The sequence below is a fragment of the Pristis pectinata genome, chromosome 11 (genome assembly GCF_009764475.1).
Source record: "Pristis pectinata isolate sPriPec2 chromosome 11, sPriPec2.1.pri, whole genome shotgun sequence".
In the NCBI taxonomy this organism is placed as follows: Eukaryota; Metazoa; Chordata; class Chondrichthyes; order Rhinopristiformes; family Pristidae; genus Pristis; species Pristis pectinata.
In genome coordinates this window covers 35,003,745-35,020,118 of record NC_067415.1, presented here as the reverse complement: position 1 = coordinate 35,020,118, position 16,374 = coordinate 35,003,745, and the positions used below count along the sequence as shown (strand labels likewise).

At 38.5% G+C, this 16,374-nt stretch overlaps 1 protein-coding gene across 2 annotated transcripts in view; it reads left to right on the top strand.

The window, feature by feature from the left end:
• Positions 1-16,374, top strand: part of LOC127576305 (cytoplasmic dynein 2 heavy chain 1) — a 380,433-nt gene that overhangs the window by 22,172 nt on the left and 341,887 nt on the right. For both annotated transcript variants that reach the window (XM_052026810.1, XM_052026809.1), the window contains exons 3-7: positions 6,354-6,524; positions 7,363-7,501; positions 11,464-11,582; positions 12,987-13,131; positions 14,664-14,896. In XM_052026810.1, coding sequence (XP_051882770.1) covers positions 6,354-6,524; positions 7,363-7,501; positions 11,464-11,582; positions 12,987-13,131; positions 14,664-14,896 — 807 coding nt within the window. The remainder of the gene's footprint in view (positions 1-6,353; positions 6,525-7,362; positions 7,502-11,463; positions 11,583-12,986; positions 13,132-14,663; positions 14,897-16,374) is intronic.

Genomic DNA, 16,374 nt, shown 5'->3' with positions numbered 1-16,374 from the left:
CAAATCTTTACGTAGTTTTCATTTGGCTAATGAAATTGTCCACCTATAATGCTTTTTTTGAACCTCAATCAGTTTCTGCTTGGTTGAGTGGAGCTGTGGTAGTAATTCACTGGCGCCCTCTGGTGACAGATATTCAGTACTGCAACATTGCACAGGTACTTTAAAGTGGGAATAAAGAACTTGTGTTTCTGTGGCATCTGTCATATCACTGGGGTATCAATGTTCTTGATAGATACTTTTTAAGCATTGTAAAAGTTCTTTTTTAAGCCAGTGATAATTAATGTAGATATAGCAAAGACCATAAATGAAAAGAATAAATAGCAAATCTATTTTTGATGATAATGAAAACAGAAAATGCAGGAAACACTCAGCAGGTCAGGCAGCGTATCTGGAAAGAGGAGCAGTTAACACCACCGATCTGGGACCTTTCTCCTTCCACAGATGCTTTAATTGCTGGGTGTTTCCAGTATTTTCTCTTTTTATTTCAGATCTCCAGCATCAGCTACTTTTTGATTTTCGTATTTTTGATGGTGTTGGTCGAAGGATTAATGTCGTTAGTACACAGGAAGAAATTACCAGCCCTTCAACACTTAGTGCCATAGCATCTTTTATGTCCATCTGTAAGGATAGACAGATCTTCAGTTTAATATCTCAAAAAAAGTACCATCTCTGATGCTAGACCTAGGATTTATGTTGCAGTCCTGCACTGGGACTTGTTTCACTTCAGAAAAGAACCCTTTTTGATCTTACACATGTTGAAATATTTTGAGATCGTTGAAGGTCCTTCCCTAATCAAAGAAACCACAAAATAATTAGCAGATTAACATGATCGGTGAGTTAAACAAAAAGTTCAGAAGGCACAAGGGTGCAATAATTCTAGTTGCCTTTGTGAGGTACTTGATATATGGTTATAAATGTGATGTTCCACAGTGTCATGAGAAATGTTATAAAAGCAAAATGGAGGCATGAAAGAGAATGAAATGTCTAAATCAGAAAAAGGAAAATTTGGCAAAGGCTTCATACAACTTGTATAAAACAATAACAAAGCAAAATATCCTAAAGCAGTTCATAATTGAGACCCAGACCTAGTTCTTTGAAGGCTTTTTAAAGCATAGAGGGATTTTAGCAAGGTGGTGGATTCAGGAGGAGTTTGAGTATATTATGGTTGAAAGCTCTGCAAGTGGGAAATTTGTAGTAGATGAAACTAGTTGGTGACATAAGCAACAGCAAGGTTTTGGAGTAATTGGAAACGTCAATTTATTGAAAATGATTTGCTGAATGCAAGACAGTGAACAAGTGGAGGTTGCAAGGACGAAGGAAGATCGGGAATTTTGATTTTTGCATAGCAAGAGATGTTTATTGCCAGAGTTCTAACTGAATTATTATTTATATTCTTTGAAGTGCAGGAGGGATTTGAGAAAGTGTTTGAATCCTTCAGTCTGAAGTAGCAGATGCGTGATTGAGAACTTCAGTGACTGTATAGTAAGGTAATGATAAGAGTGTGTGGAGGAAACCTTTTGCAATGTACTAAATGTGGTTTCAAGCTCAGTACAAGATCAAATGGGACCAGATAGTGGTCCTGAAGCTGAGATCTATGAAGAGAAATGGAATCAATGGACAGGGTGGGAAACTATCTGGCAGGCAAAAAATGGTGTTTTTTTTACCTTGTTAAATTCCAGAGTGTTCTCCATTCCCCACGGTTTATGGGCTGGTAGATAGTGAGGCATTATGGCACAATTTATGATTCATCTATGATTATAGAAAGAAAAAGACAGCATCCATGATATAAAAATGTGGTGCCATAACACAAATCAGAAGAGGGCAAGGATGAAAAGTGACTTTGGAGTACTGGACAAATGGGGAGATGTGATGAATTCATTGGGACTAATAGTATGATAGGTTTATGAGCAATTGATATGCAATGGTAACTTCAGAACTTTGAAAGCGAAAGATGCAGTTTCTGGAATTTAATCATTACTGTGAATTTCTATTAATTAGATTCTTGCTTATATATTAAAGAAAGATTTCCATTTGTATATTACCTTGCCTCACCTAGAATTTTAAAGTCATTGCAATACTTTTAAAGTGTAAATGCTGTGGTAATGTAAGAAATGTGACAGTCAATTTGTCCAGGACACTGAGAAGAATTGTGGAGAAATGACTTGAAGGGGCAGCTTAATGTTCCTGCTTACAGGGTTTTCAGATGAGGTAGAGGCAAGGATTAAAAAGAAGAGTGGAAGCAGCTGGCCGCAATTTTGGTTAAAGAAATAATTGGAGCTATGAAAAGGAATAGACTAGATGGATCATTAAATGAAGCTATTTGGGTTAAACAAAGGAACAAAAAAAGGAGCAGTGAGGTTGATGGGATTGTACTATAGACCTCCAAACAATTTGGAAGAGATTGGAGAACAAGTTTGTAGGAAAATATCTAACAAGTGCAGAAGCACTTGGGCAGTAAGATTTGGAACTTTCAGTTTCCCTGATATAAACTGGTATACAATCAATGTAAAAGTTATAGACTACATAGATCGTCTAACTGCAAACTACATCAAAGAGTTTTTTTTAGTCCAAACCAAACCAAACCAAATCAAACAAGGGGAGCAGTTTGTGAGGGGAGGGGGGGTGGGGACTATTCAAGATTTAATTTTAGGAAACAAAGGTAGGCTGGTGGAAGGGCTCCATACTCAGTCCCTTGCCATTTTGTAGCATATGGTAATGATTTAGACTTAAATGTCGGGGCATGAGAAAGGAAACTGTAGATTTTACAAATATTGGTTATATGGTTGCCAGTGAGGAAGAAAACTTGTGATCTGAGGAAGATGAGGCTGATCTGGTTATTTGAGCAGAAAATTGGCAAATAGTATTCATTCAGAAAAAATATGAGATAATGCATTTGGCAAAGTGCAACAAGACATGGAATATGCAACAAATGCGAAAACACCAAGACGTGAATGAATGGAAGGAACTTGGGAAGTATGTCTACAGAACCTTAAAGGTTAGCAAGACCTATGGATAAAATGGTTAAAAATGTAGATGGATGCTTTCCTTTATAATAAAAAGGAGATTATGCTGGAACTTTATAAAACACTAATTAAATGATAGCCTGAGTACTGCAGCACTGCAATGCAGGAAATATGTGATTGCATTGGAGAGGTGCAGAAAGATTTACGTGGATGCTCCAGGATTGGAAAATTTTGGTCTGAGGAAAGATTGGGGTTATTTTCTTTGAAACAGAGGAGGCAAGGAGAAAACTTAATTGAAGTTTGTAAAATCAGATAGAGTAAGTAGAAAAACTTATTTCCCTTAGCAGTGGGCTTAGATTTAAAATAGAGAAATTAAGGGGAGGCGAGGAAACATTTTTTTACACAGACAGTGGCAGGGGTCTGGAATTTCAGAATTCCCATATTATTCCCAGCTTTTTGATTTTTTTGTTATTTCAATATATGTCAAGAACTAGAGGACATGCATTAAATGTCAAGTACTAGAGGATATACATTTAAGGTGAGAAGGGGAAAGTTTAAAGGAGGTGCGCAGGGGAAGTTTTTTTTTTACACAGAGAGCCGTATGTGCCTGGAAGCGCTGCCAGGGGTAGTGGTGGAAGCAGATATGACAGTGGTGTTTAAGAGGCTGCTAGACAGACACAGCAGGGAATGGAGGGATATGGATCATGTGCAGGCAGAAGAGATTTAGCTTAATTTGGTATTGTGTTCGGCACAGACATTGTGGGTTGAAGGGCTTGTTCCTGTGCTGTACTGTTCTATATTCTGTACCTCATTGGCTGTACTTTGATATTGAAGGGCATAGAAATTGCAAAATAAGTGAATTTTTGTTGAGACATTAAGTAGATTTATGATGAATGTGGATTTCTACCTATTATTAACTTTTATCATGCTATGGGACTTGAAATCTGGACTACTTCTGTAATCTCTCCTTTCATCATTATCAGTTTAGAAGAAATACCACTAACTGACTCATCCTATCCTTTCACTGATTTTCACCAGTACGTCCCCTGGAGGCTAGTTTTGTCACCTCAACGCAACAAAATTATTGCTAACAATGACAGCTGTTGTCATTGGGGGCTCATGCCCTCCCTGTTGTTTCCACTATTCTTGGCTTTTCCATAAGCCTTTAGGTATTTGGGCCTCGGTGGTTTTAGTAGCACAGAAGAACCTGCATATGTCCCAGTAATCGCCGAGTTTCTGGATCTCATGCACTGTTCTTTAGGTAACAGATTTTCTGTTGTATCTGGGCCTTCAGGTATCTGCACAGCTCTGTTTCCTTTCTCTTGTTGCTTTGAATCCAAGAGTGCATTGCGTTTGTAGTTAACTTGCTCTTGGACTTGAAGAATAAGATAAAATAAAAGGGGAGTTACTGAGTCACACTTAAGGAGACACCTGATTGCAGTGACTACAAGGAAATCTCTACACTGTCTGCAAGGGAAAATCCTTGCAAGGGTCCTTCACTACCACTGCTGCATTATCACCCCAATACTTTCTTCAATCTTGCATGACACAGTACTGTATCTCACCACTGGAGTGGAACTAATCTGCAGGATTAATAGGAAAATATTCAATCTATATCGCTTCTACTCCAGAACCAAGGTCACTCCACTCTAGGTCATTGAGCTGCAGTATGCTGATGTTGCTTGCTTATGAACACAGTCAGAGGTTGAGCTCCAAGTCATTTCAACTTGTTCATCATGATTGCATCATGGTCTGATATGGCAATTCAAATGCGCAGGAACGTTAGAAGCTGCAGAGAGTAGTCGACTCAGCCCAATACATCACGGGAACATCCCTCTCCACCAGTGGTAGTATCTGCATGACGTGCTGCCTCAAGAAGGCACCATCCACCTTCAACAATTGCCACCATCCAGGCCATGCCAGCTTCTTGCAGCTTCCATCAGGCAGAAGGTACAAGCCTGAAGTCCCACACCACCAGGTTCAAGAAGAGCTACTTCCCTTCAACCATTCAGTTCTTGAACCAACTGACACAACCCTAATCACTACAGTATGGCAACACGATGACCACTTTGATCATTTTGCACTAAAATGAACATTTTTTTGTTCTAGTTGTGTTCTTTCATGTAAAAATTGTGTATAATTTATGTTTAATTTATATTTTTCTTGTGAATGCTGCTTATATGATACTTTGTGCCAGTGATTACAAAAGAGTCATCCTTGACCAACCTGTTCCTGCTGCAGAACACTGTCTTTGAACAATAAAGTCCACGATGAGATTCAGGAAATTGTGGCCTGCTTCCTATATCCTAGGAGCCACCTCTCAATGAAGGCAGATGTTGTTGATGAAATTCACCATCTTCATTGAGTTATCATGGCTATTGGTGACTGAGGAAAAGAGTGTTTGAAGATCAAGACTTCAAACTTGATAGAGAGCTTACTGGCAGTAGTGATCCTCATCTTTCTATTGCATTTCTGAGCAACGACCTCCCTACAGCATGCACCACAAAGTCCTCCAGATCCACTGGCAGGATACTGTTAAACTTCGTCTCCTGGGCCAACATTCCCAGCACTGAGACACTAATTGCACTCTATCAGCTCTTATAAGCAGAACATGTTGCTGGTATGCATGACTCCAGACTTCTGATTCAGACAGTCTACTCCATCACAGCTAGAGCTCACCAGATGGACAAAGGAAATGATTCAAGGCTGTTCTCAAAGCGTCCTTGATAAAGTGTAACATTCCCAACTACTCGTGAGAATCCCTGACACATGACTTCACCACCTCTTAAGTTCCTACCTGCCTGTCCTATCAAGCAACTCTTTCTTCACATACGCCAGAGTCTGCGAATCCTACTTTGGTCTCAGCCACCTTAGAATCTATAGAACTTGAGTGGGAATAAGTCATCTTTGACCACAAGGAACTGCTTAAGAGAGAAATGGTAATTTGATATGAATATTACTATCAATGAGAACCTGTTCATTCATAAATGAAATACCAAACAATATTTTCTCATTGCTAACTTTTTAGACACAATATTCTTACACATAGTTATTGAGCAATATTTAATTTTCACTGGGAAGGGTTATTACATTGAAAATGTTATCTGAGTGGAGTTCAGCTGTGTTTGGCAGAAATTGCAAGAACCTTACTTCTTGTGTGGGGAAGGTGGTAAAATCCCAGAAAGATGACCAGAGACATAGGAATTGGAATTCCTGTTGATATGTGATCAGTGAGGGAAAACATTTTCTGTTGTGTTTAGAAATGGAAAGATTTAAAGGGTCATAATAGTAAGAACAAAATACAGTTTTATTAACTGTTTGGAAAGTTAATATTGCTGCAGGTAGTTTTTAGTGACTCTGGAATTTTGTTTTTTTTTTAATCAATGATAGGTTGAGCCAGGAGACATCAAGGACAAAATTTTGGTGTTCTTTAAGATGCGCCCAGATGTTATTACTGAGGAAAATTTGCATACAAATATACTTGTGTCATCAATGCTGGATTCACCCATAAGTGCTTTTTATCAAGCAATACGTCAAATATTTGCACCAGTGCTGTTGAAGGTGAGTTTTTGAACATTTCAAGAAGACCCTTTTCTGATCTGATATCTGTTCCCTACTTTCGGAAGGTAAATATGTTATGGAAGTTTATGCTGTTGTATCTGTGCCCAATAAAGTGTACTCTGCAATTACTAATTATAAATATGTAATCTGTAGGAAGGGAAATAGATTAGTTCTTTTTGATAATAAGTATGTTTAGAGGTCACTTCAGTAATCAGTACATAATAGTTTAAATTTTAACTTGATGTTATTAGTTTTCCTGGATCTTATCATCTGTTGTGGTGTTCCTGTGTGAATATTACAAAATTACTTGAAGTTGCGCCACATTGTTTGATAATTAAATCTCTCCTAATATTTATATGAAAATTGCATGGCTAATTATTCAACATCACACTGATAGTATTTGTTAAAAATGCATTCATGTTTCTACAGGAATTTGCCTTGATTGTTTTACGTTGTGGGCTAAGCTTGTGCTCTCTTTTTGATTAAAATGTATTGTCTTTATTGGGATTTTCCTTGTAATGCCAGTTGAGAGCCAAAAGCTAGCTTGCAAGACCAGGGTGATATTATCTGGATTCTGACTTTATGCTCAATTTTCAAAAGTATTAACAATCTCTTAAAATCTACCATCATCAGACAACTGCAAAATAAATTGTGCTACTAGGTTAAATATTTTGATGAAAAACTGATAATGATTAGTGACTCAGTCAGACTTCATAAATTTTAAATTGTACATGAAATACAAAAAAAAGTGAGAAAGGGCTGGGACATGGGATTTATTTTAAACTTCAAATTACTGGCAGAGTTTTTATGGTTAATGTATTTTCTGCTTTTTTTTTAGGATGAGAAATGGAGTAAGAGTTTTGACCCAAAACTTCAAAATTTGTTGACTCAGCTTGAAGCAGGTTTGGGGTCTATTGTAAGGCATTCAGATCAGAGTCATAGTGGAACAAAATTTGGAGGAGAAGAGGACACTTCAGGTTTGAAACTTAATGCTGGAATACATTATATTTAACGAGTCTATAATTTTATTTTCCCTTCCTGTTCTTTCACCATCTTCATGACGTCATGAACTAAGACATAGACATCTACATGACTGCTGTCAATATTCTGAATAATTTCAAAATTTAATTTAAGCAGGATGCAAATTGGATGAACTCTTTCCATCTATATAATTTTTTTCTTATCCACATAGAATGGATTAGGCTCAGCTTGCCTAATTAGGTAGACATATTTCTCATCATTTAGATAAATGTCCTCATGTTTTGATGTAGTTTTTGCTCTTTATTTGGAATATCAACTCAAAATTTCTCTTGACAGGTGAGGAAGAACAAATCTTGCAAGAAATGTAATGTTATTTTTATTTTTCTTACTGATTTCATGAAGGTAAAGGGATTGGTATGATTTAATATCTGGCCATCTGGTGTATACTTAGCTGAGATTTGCTGGATAACAATCCAATGGGTGAATATTTTAAACTCGAACATAGCAAAGTCAGATACTAGGACAGGTCAGGCCCCAGTGGGAACTAAGTACTTTTATTGGTAGGGAATATTTATGTATAATGAACAATTACGTTAACAGACACTTACTTGGTGAACCCAGAGAATTGCAATTCAGAGGATCCTAGTTATGTTTTTCAGGTCTATCACTGGTCAAATGGGCATAACTAACAAAGCTCCTGCACGAGAAAATCCATTAGTTTGTTTGTTAGGCTAAGAAATATTGAAGCTTTTTAAGAAAGTAACATTGAAAGTCAAGATTTGCAGTGGTTATTAAGGGTACAAGGTTTTACTTCCCTCTGAGGAGGTAATATGAAATTTCTTTGGAAACTTGTTCAAATTGATCTCAAGTAGCCACTGAAGGCTTTTAGCTTATACATTGCAGTTCTCTAAATAGAATGATGTCCATCTCATCTGATTCTCTGATTAAGTTTACTTGGATATTGGGCAGAAGATAGGCATTACTAACAAAAGAATGATCTAATCAATTTGTTTAAAATGATAATGGGAATAATGCAGAAAAGCTACTGGGAAGATTTTAAAGCTATCACATGGCTAAAGTGAGCAAGAAGTCAAGTGACAATGCAGGTACTATATTGATAGAGTTATGACTAAACTCTACAGTGTTCCTTGTCATAGTCACTAAAGATGCTGGGTAATATATGGTGGAAACTCTTTGTAAATTAACCTTTATCATGTATGAAGCCAAAGAGAAATGTACATTACTTGAGACAAAACTCCATCCAGGGTGGAGAAGTGTCCAGCACTGGTTCAAAGAGACAAGCAAAGTTTATATACCCTTGACAGAGAGACTGGAGAGGCTGTGTTGATAGCAAAGATGGAGATTTGATTGGTGTTTACTAAACTGATACTTGAATAATGAGAAAGGTTTGCTTTCATTGCTTAGTCAAGTCTCATGATTTTTTTTGGTTGTTCTTTTGTATTCTTCATGGTCTTTGAAGGTTTAGATGAAGAAACATCGTAGCAGCTGGGTGAATCCAGTAAGACTATTCTTACTTCTGAATCACCCATTCTGCCATGACATTTTGCTTAGTCAAGTAATAGCCTAGATACATCCACTCTTGGAGGAGGGTTTACTGCCACAAGTGGAAATTGCTGGGTGATAATGAACAAGAGGAGCTGGAGGATACTTCTGGTCTCGCATTGAAGTTTGCATAAGCAACATGCCAGAGCCGAGGCTGCCAGGTCCAAAACCAAAAGCGAACCTAGCTGTGGCAAATGGAAAACATGCTTCGGGATTGGTTTCACGTGATGATATTGGACATCATCCCTTCTCATTGTGCTGATGTAGAACTGTTCGAGCAGTTCTGAACTGTATCTTTAATGCAGTGAGATATGTTGTGAGGAGGACTCCAGTTTATGTGGCAGCAAAAGAGATCAATGCTGTTAACAAACTAAAGGAGAAGGATGCAAGAGCTAATGTTACTTCTGTAACAGCAACTAATTCCAAGTCTTACAAAACAGCTTTGACTGCACAGAAACTTCAGTCTCATGCATCAAAGCAATGCTGCAGAATCATATGCCTGTGAAGATTTGAATTTTCTGGGTGTTTACTGAGCTGATTTAACCAGGCCTCACTCCTTTATCTGATTCTGATGGTCAACAGAATTACCAAGATGACAGTGGGGTTGTTGTTGCAGACATTCAAGCATCCAATATTGGTGCATTATTTTAATGTGTTACTTTGGCTGACAGTCCCATCCCATTTCATTTACTAAGTGTCCTTCATGCCACCTATAAATGTAGAGTTTTCATTTGAATATTTTGCACTTTTATGCCAAAATGAAGTTGTACTTAAGGATGAGGTTTCAGAGTACTTGGAAGCACATGATAAAATAGGCCAAAGTCAGCATGGTTTCCGTAAGGGGAAATCTTGCCTGACAAATCTGTTGGAATTCTTTGAGAAAGTAACAGGAAGGATAGACAAAGGAGAGTCGGTGGATGTTACTTGGATTTTCAGAAGGCCTCTGATGAGGTGCCGCACATGAGGCTGCTAAACAAGATAGGAGCCCATGGTATTACAGGAAAGGTACTAGAGTTGGAATAAAGGGGGCCTCTTCTGGTTGGCTGCCGGTGACTAGTGGTGTTCCTCAGGGGTTGGAGTTGGGTCCGCTACTTTTCACGTTATATGTTAATGATCTGGATGATGGGATTGATGGCTTTGTAGCCAAGTTTGCAGATGACACAAAGATAGGTGGAGGGGTAGGTAGTGTTGAAAAGCAGGGAGTCTGCAGAAAGACTTGGACAGGTTGGGAGAATGGACAAAGAAGTGGCAGTTGGAATACAGTGTAGGGAAGTGTATGGTCATGCACTTTGGTAGAAAGAATAAAAGAGTAGACTATTTTCTAAACAGGGAGCAAATTCAGAAATCAGAGAGGCAAAGGGACTTAGGAGTCCTGGTTCAGGATTCCTTAAAAGTTAACATGTAGGTTGAGTCGGTAATGAGGAAGGCAAATGCAATGTTAGCATTCATTTTGAGAGGATTAGAATATAAAAGCAAGAATGTGATGCTGAGGCTTTATAAGGTGTTGGTCAGACCACATTTGGAGTTTTGTGAGCAGTTTTGGGCCCCATATTGAAGGAAGGATGTGCTGGCGTTGGAGAGGGTCCAGAGGAGGTTTACGAGAATGATCCTGGGGGTGAAATGGTTAACCTATGAGGAGCATTTGATGGCTCTGGGCCTGTACTCATTGGAGTTTAGAAGGATAAGGGGGGGATCTCATTGAAACCTACTGAATATTGAAAGGCCTGGATGGTATGGACATGGAGATGATGTTTCCAGTAGTGGGAGAGTCTAGGACTACAGGGCACAGCCTTAAAAGAGAAGGTTGTTCCTTTAGAACAGAGATGAGGATGAATTTCTTTTGCCAGAGGGTGTTAAGTGTGTGGAATATATTGCCACAGGTGGCTGTGGAGGCCAAGTCATTGAGTATATTTAAAGTGGAGGTTGATAGGTTCTTGATTAGTAAGGGTGTCAAAGGTTACAGGGAGATGGCAGGAGAATGGGGTTTAGAGGGGAAAACTAAATCAGCCGTGATCGAATGGCGGAGCAGACTCAATGGGCTGAATGGCCTAATTCTGCTCCTATGTCTTATGACAAAAAATGATGCTTAAGTCAAAGCCTGACAATACTGTCCAGTGCTGGCCACAAAAGCATGAGGGAGCTATTGATGCCTGGGCTTGTGTAGAGAAGAACTACAAAGAGGTTTCCCAACATGGGAGAACCCAACATGAGGATGAACTCAAATTTAGGATTAACGTGAAACAAAATCATTGTTCACAAAAAGATTAATTCGTACCCGTTTGTGGTTAAACAAGACAACTTAGTTTTCTTTAAAAGTTTCCAGCCTTGTGTCAATTTAACATCTGTGAAATGTGACCATTAATACGATGCAAATGTTTTATTTATGTTTTGAAAGGAATTCTAGAACCTAGTGATGAATTTCAGTTCTGGACAGAAGTTGCAGCAACCTGTGGTAAAACAGACAAAAGGGAAAGGGCCCAGCATTTTGAAGAATTATTTAAAACAATTACACAGGTTTGTTTACTAACACAAAATTTTGCAGGCTGAATTGTTAGTTAGAAAGTTTTGTATGTTTTCTATTTTTCTGCTTTAATATCAATGTAACACTCAACAGTAGTAATGATAATATTAAAGTCATTGTTTTTGAGTACACACTGTTTGGCTAAGTGCTGGACAAGTTGTATACATGTTGGGAGTTTTTTTTAATTTTATCAGTTATGTTGGGATTCTTTGTTATCTGACTCAGTAAATAGCTCTGTAAATCTAAGATATGAAGTTTGCACCTGGCTTGGTGTTTATAGAGTCATGGAAACAGGCCCTTCAGCCTACCACATTCATTCCTGCTATCAAATACCTATCTATACTAATCCCATTTTCCAGTGCTTATCTATGTACTTTTTAAATACCTCCATCTCCCCCTCAGGTAGTGCATTCCAGATATCAGCTACCATTTGGGTGAAAAGAAATCCTTCCTCAGATCCCCTCTAGCTCTCCAACCCCTTACCTTAAGCCTATGCTCTCTAGTCGTAGACATATCTGCCAAGGGAAAAGGTTTCTTATTATCTACCCAATTTATGTCCTTCATAATTTTATATACCTCAGTCAGGCCCCCATCAGCTTTTCTCTGCTGCAAGGAAAACAAATCCAGCCTCTAGTTTTCCCTCACAGCTGCGTTTCAGACAACATCTTCTCTGCACCCCCTCCAGTGCAATCACATCCTTCCTATACTGTGGCAGTCAGAAATGTACACCAGCTGTGGCCTAACTAATGTTTTATACAGCTGCACCATAACCTCCCTGCTCTTATATTTTATACCCTGACTAATGAAGTAAAGCAAACCAATTTAACTTCCTGTGCTGCTGCCTTCAGGGATGTACCGCAAGGTCCGTCTATTTCTTAGTACTTCCTAGTGCTATACCATCCAACCTTAATGGTTCTTAATGCATTACCTCACATTTTTCAGGATTAAATTCCATCTGCCATTGCTGTACCCATTTCACCACTTAACAATATCTTTCTGTAGCCAAAGACTACCCTCTTCACTCTCAACAACATCACTAATGTTTGTATCATCTGTAAATTTACTGATCACATCTCTTACATTTGCATTCAAGTCATTAATGTATGGAAACAGCAAGGGTCTCAGTACTGATCCCTGTGATATACCACTGGTCACAGGCTCCCAATTGCAAAAACAACCCTTGACCATCACCCCCTACCTCTCATCTCCAGTCCAATTTCAGATCCAATTTTCCAAATTGTCCTGAATCCCATGAGCTGATTACTGGTCAACATGAATATTTCATCCCATAAGCTGCTTACCTCTCTAGCCTCTGATTTGGTAATGCTATGGGGGCAGCTCTTAAAATTTCAAACCATTTTAATAATTTTTTTAACTTGTTTATTTTGCTTTCTTAGCAGTACAACAATTTGGGTGCTCTTTCTTTGGCTGATGTGGTGGATTTGGTTGAGACTACTCATGATACCGTGGATGATATATGGAGGCAAACTGAGCATGATTTTTATCCAGAGGCACGCATGCGCCATCTACTAGATATCATAGGTACTGACCTGGAAAAAGTAAAGAGCTGTTTGCTAGAGCACACAGTTTATAGAACTGTATCTATGTTTGGATGTTAGTTTTTTATTTGCATTGGGAAATCTTTTAAAAATCCAATTAATATCTAAGAAATAGAAGTTTTTGATAAAAATTCCTATTTATATTAATTTCAACACCTAAGAAATCTTTTAGATTGTTCCTTGTATCACCTTCCATCTTCATGATGGGCTTCACTTTACAAGGACTATATTGATGTAGGTTGATGGAATACTGTTTTGGTGTGAAATGATTATGTGCTTTCATATTTAACAAGCTTGTTACATATTAAAATGTGATTGTGAATATCTGTAATGTTGCCATTTTGCTTTGAAAGTAATTCCTAATTTTGTAAGAATGGGGTTAAGATAGGAAGAAAGATTTAAAGATAAGTGATTTGAGTCCTGATCGAAATTTTAAACGATGAGCATTCCTACATAACCATGTTATTCTGACACTTACCTGACATCCTTTATTGAAGCAACAGATTTTTAGCCATTGTACCCGAGATCCATGTTGCTGTATACAACAGTTTTATACTGTCTGATGAAAGTGCATCAAAAGTGCAAAAGATGTAATACTTCAGAACACATGTTTGAGAATAGCCTGGAAAGTTCATTCGTTTTCCAGTTCCTTTGTCTGTTACCATTGACACTTCAACCAGATGTACTTTTTGTTATTCATGAATCTTTACCATCCTCTTTTAGCTGGCACCACTATTCCTGCTTTCCATCCTATCACAGACACTCCTATTGTTCTCTCTGTGCAGCGTTCACCATACACTTTCTTTGCTCTGAAAATCTCTTTAATCTCTTGCCTGGTTCAAATGGAAGGTCATTGACTTGAAATGTTAAAATTTCTCTCTTCACTGATGTTGCCTGACCCGCTGAATATTTCCAGTGTTTTCTGATTTTTTTTTCTCTGATTTTATTTCTGATTTCTAGCATAGGCAGTATTTTGATTTTGAAGCAGAGAGGCATAGAGTCACACAGCATGGAAACAAGCTCTTTGGCCCACTGAATCTGTGCTATCAAGCACCCATTTACACTAATCCCGCACAATCCCATCAACTCAGCCCGTGATTTTGCCACTTGCACACAAGGAGAAATTCACTGTGACCAATTAACTTATCAACCACATGTCTTTGTTGGAGGAATCCAGAGCAATTGGGGAATATCCATGCAGCCACAGGGAGAATGTGCAAGCAGAGAGCACCAGAGGTCAGGAATGAACCTAGGTTTCTGTAGCTATGGGAGCCCCACTAGTCTCTTGGCTGCCACTTTGATGGTGGGGAAGTTTTCTAGCTTCTATAGTTGGAATCCAGGATTTAGACCCAGTGATGTTGAAGGGCCTATAATATAATTCCAAGTTGCAATGGCATGTGGCTTGGCAGGGAATATGCAGGTGGTGATGTTTCCATGCACCTACTGTTCCTGTTCTTGGTGGCAGTGGTTGTGGGTATGGGATAATAATATTATTGCATATTTTCTTTTCTTCAGGAAATGCCTTGGGTAGATTTGTACAGAAAACTCTAATACAGTTAAACTTATGGGGAGATGCTTTCCACATTGTGAAAGAAAGCCTCCGATCTGGCATCATCATCTGTGGACAGTGGGTGTCAGCTTGTGATCACCTGACTGGACAGCTTTGGCGACGATATACTCCTCATCAATGGAAAAGTGAGAAGTATTATCCAGAATTGTTGAGTAAACTTGCCAAAAGACTTGAAGAGGTACAGTCATAAATCTTCAATTTTCTTTATTGTTTTTGAAAATAGTATTATTTTGCTATTACTCTTGCACATTATTATTAGAGGAAACCACTATGCATTAATGTTTAAATTAGCAATCACAATGTGACACTGCAAATGTAGGCCTAGAAATTGCTTTACTATATTTTAAACCTGTTAAAAAAACATTTTGGATTACCCTTGCATTGTTTGTGAAAATCTCATAAAGATCAACATTTTCAATGGCAAGGTTTGCAGAAAAATATTCTCAAATTGCATATAGCTTTGGACTTTCAGCACAGTGTGTTCTATTGCTCTAATGGGAGTTCACATGCTGCCAGCATTTTGCCTCTCAGGTGTGATCTCTGCAGCCGGCTTTTAAAGGGATATAGCATAATTCAGGCAGCTGTGTTCTAGTCACAAAGAAGTGTTCCTATTTAACCATGTGATGCTGTCCTATGGGAGGGTGTGGGGGAATGTACGGACAACCTGAAGAAAAATAGTGCCTGCAGGAGGTATGTTCAGGATACTTCTGGTGGGAGGGAACCAGGGAGATCTCTGGCTGCATGAACACCATTGCTGAGTACCTGCACTTTGGGGAAGCCTACCATGCAGGCTAATCCCTGTACCTGTTCAGTGGGCCAAGGGAAAGGTACGGGGTTTCTGAGATGTGGTGGCAATCAGCAGCAGCAGCTGGGAATGACCCTCAGGCTAGGTAGCTGGGAATAACAACAAGCTTGACTAGTAAGGGGCAAGTCATCAAGTTTCATGTGTGAGGCTGTCTTTTAGGTCGCAGGAGGTCACAGTTCTCAGTAAGGATAAAGAATGTAATGTGAGTGTTTGTCCCTTAAATAGCATGGTTTTAGGGGAAACAGGGTGAGTAAAATTTGGTTGTTCTATGAGGAAGTAACAACTGCCAATTCTGTTAATGTCAGTTAGGTGGGGTTAAACTGGAAGAAAAGTGCTTTGGTAAACTAAAATCACACTGAAAGCTCGGATTTGAACTTACTAAGGGTAACTAAAAAAGCTCTGGGGTGAGCACAATATTGCCCTTACTCTTGGTTAAGCCATTTTTTAACTATACAGCTCCATTTTTATTTGGACTTGTGTGAACGCATTTCATAACCTAGTAATTGCAATGTGTCATTCAGGTAAATATTGAATAATTCTTTATAGCCTTCCATGAGCATGTAATTTGAACTGCATTCTTCTGAAGATATGAATACAGCTCATACTGGAAATTAAACAAATAAAAACAAAAAATGCTGGAAATACTCAGCAAGCTACGCAATATCTATTGGGACAGAGGCAGAGTTAATGTTTTACATCAGTAACCTTCAGGACTTAGATTACTGAAATTTAAACAATGTTTTAGCACTTGTACTTCCAGTAAAGTCATACAGCACGGAAACAGGCCATTCAGCCCAACTGGTCCATGCCGACCAAGATGCCCATCCAAGCTAGTCCAATTTGCCAGTGTT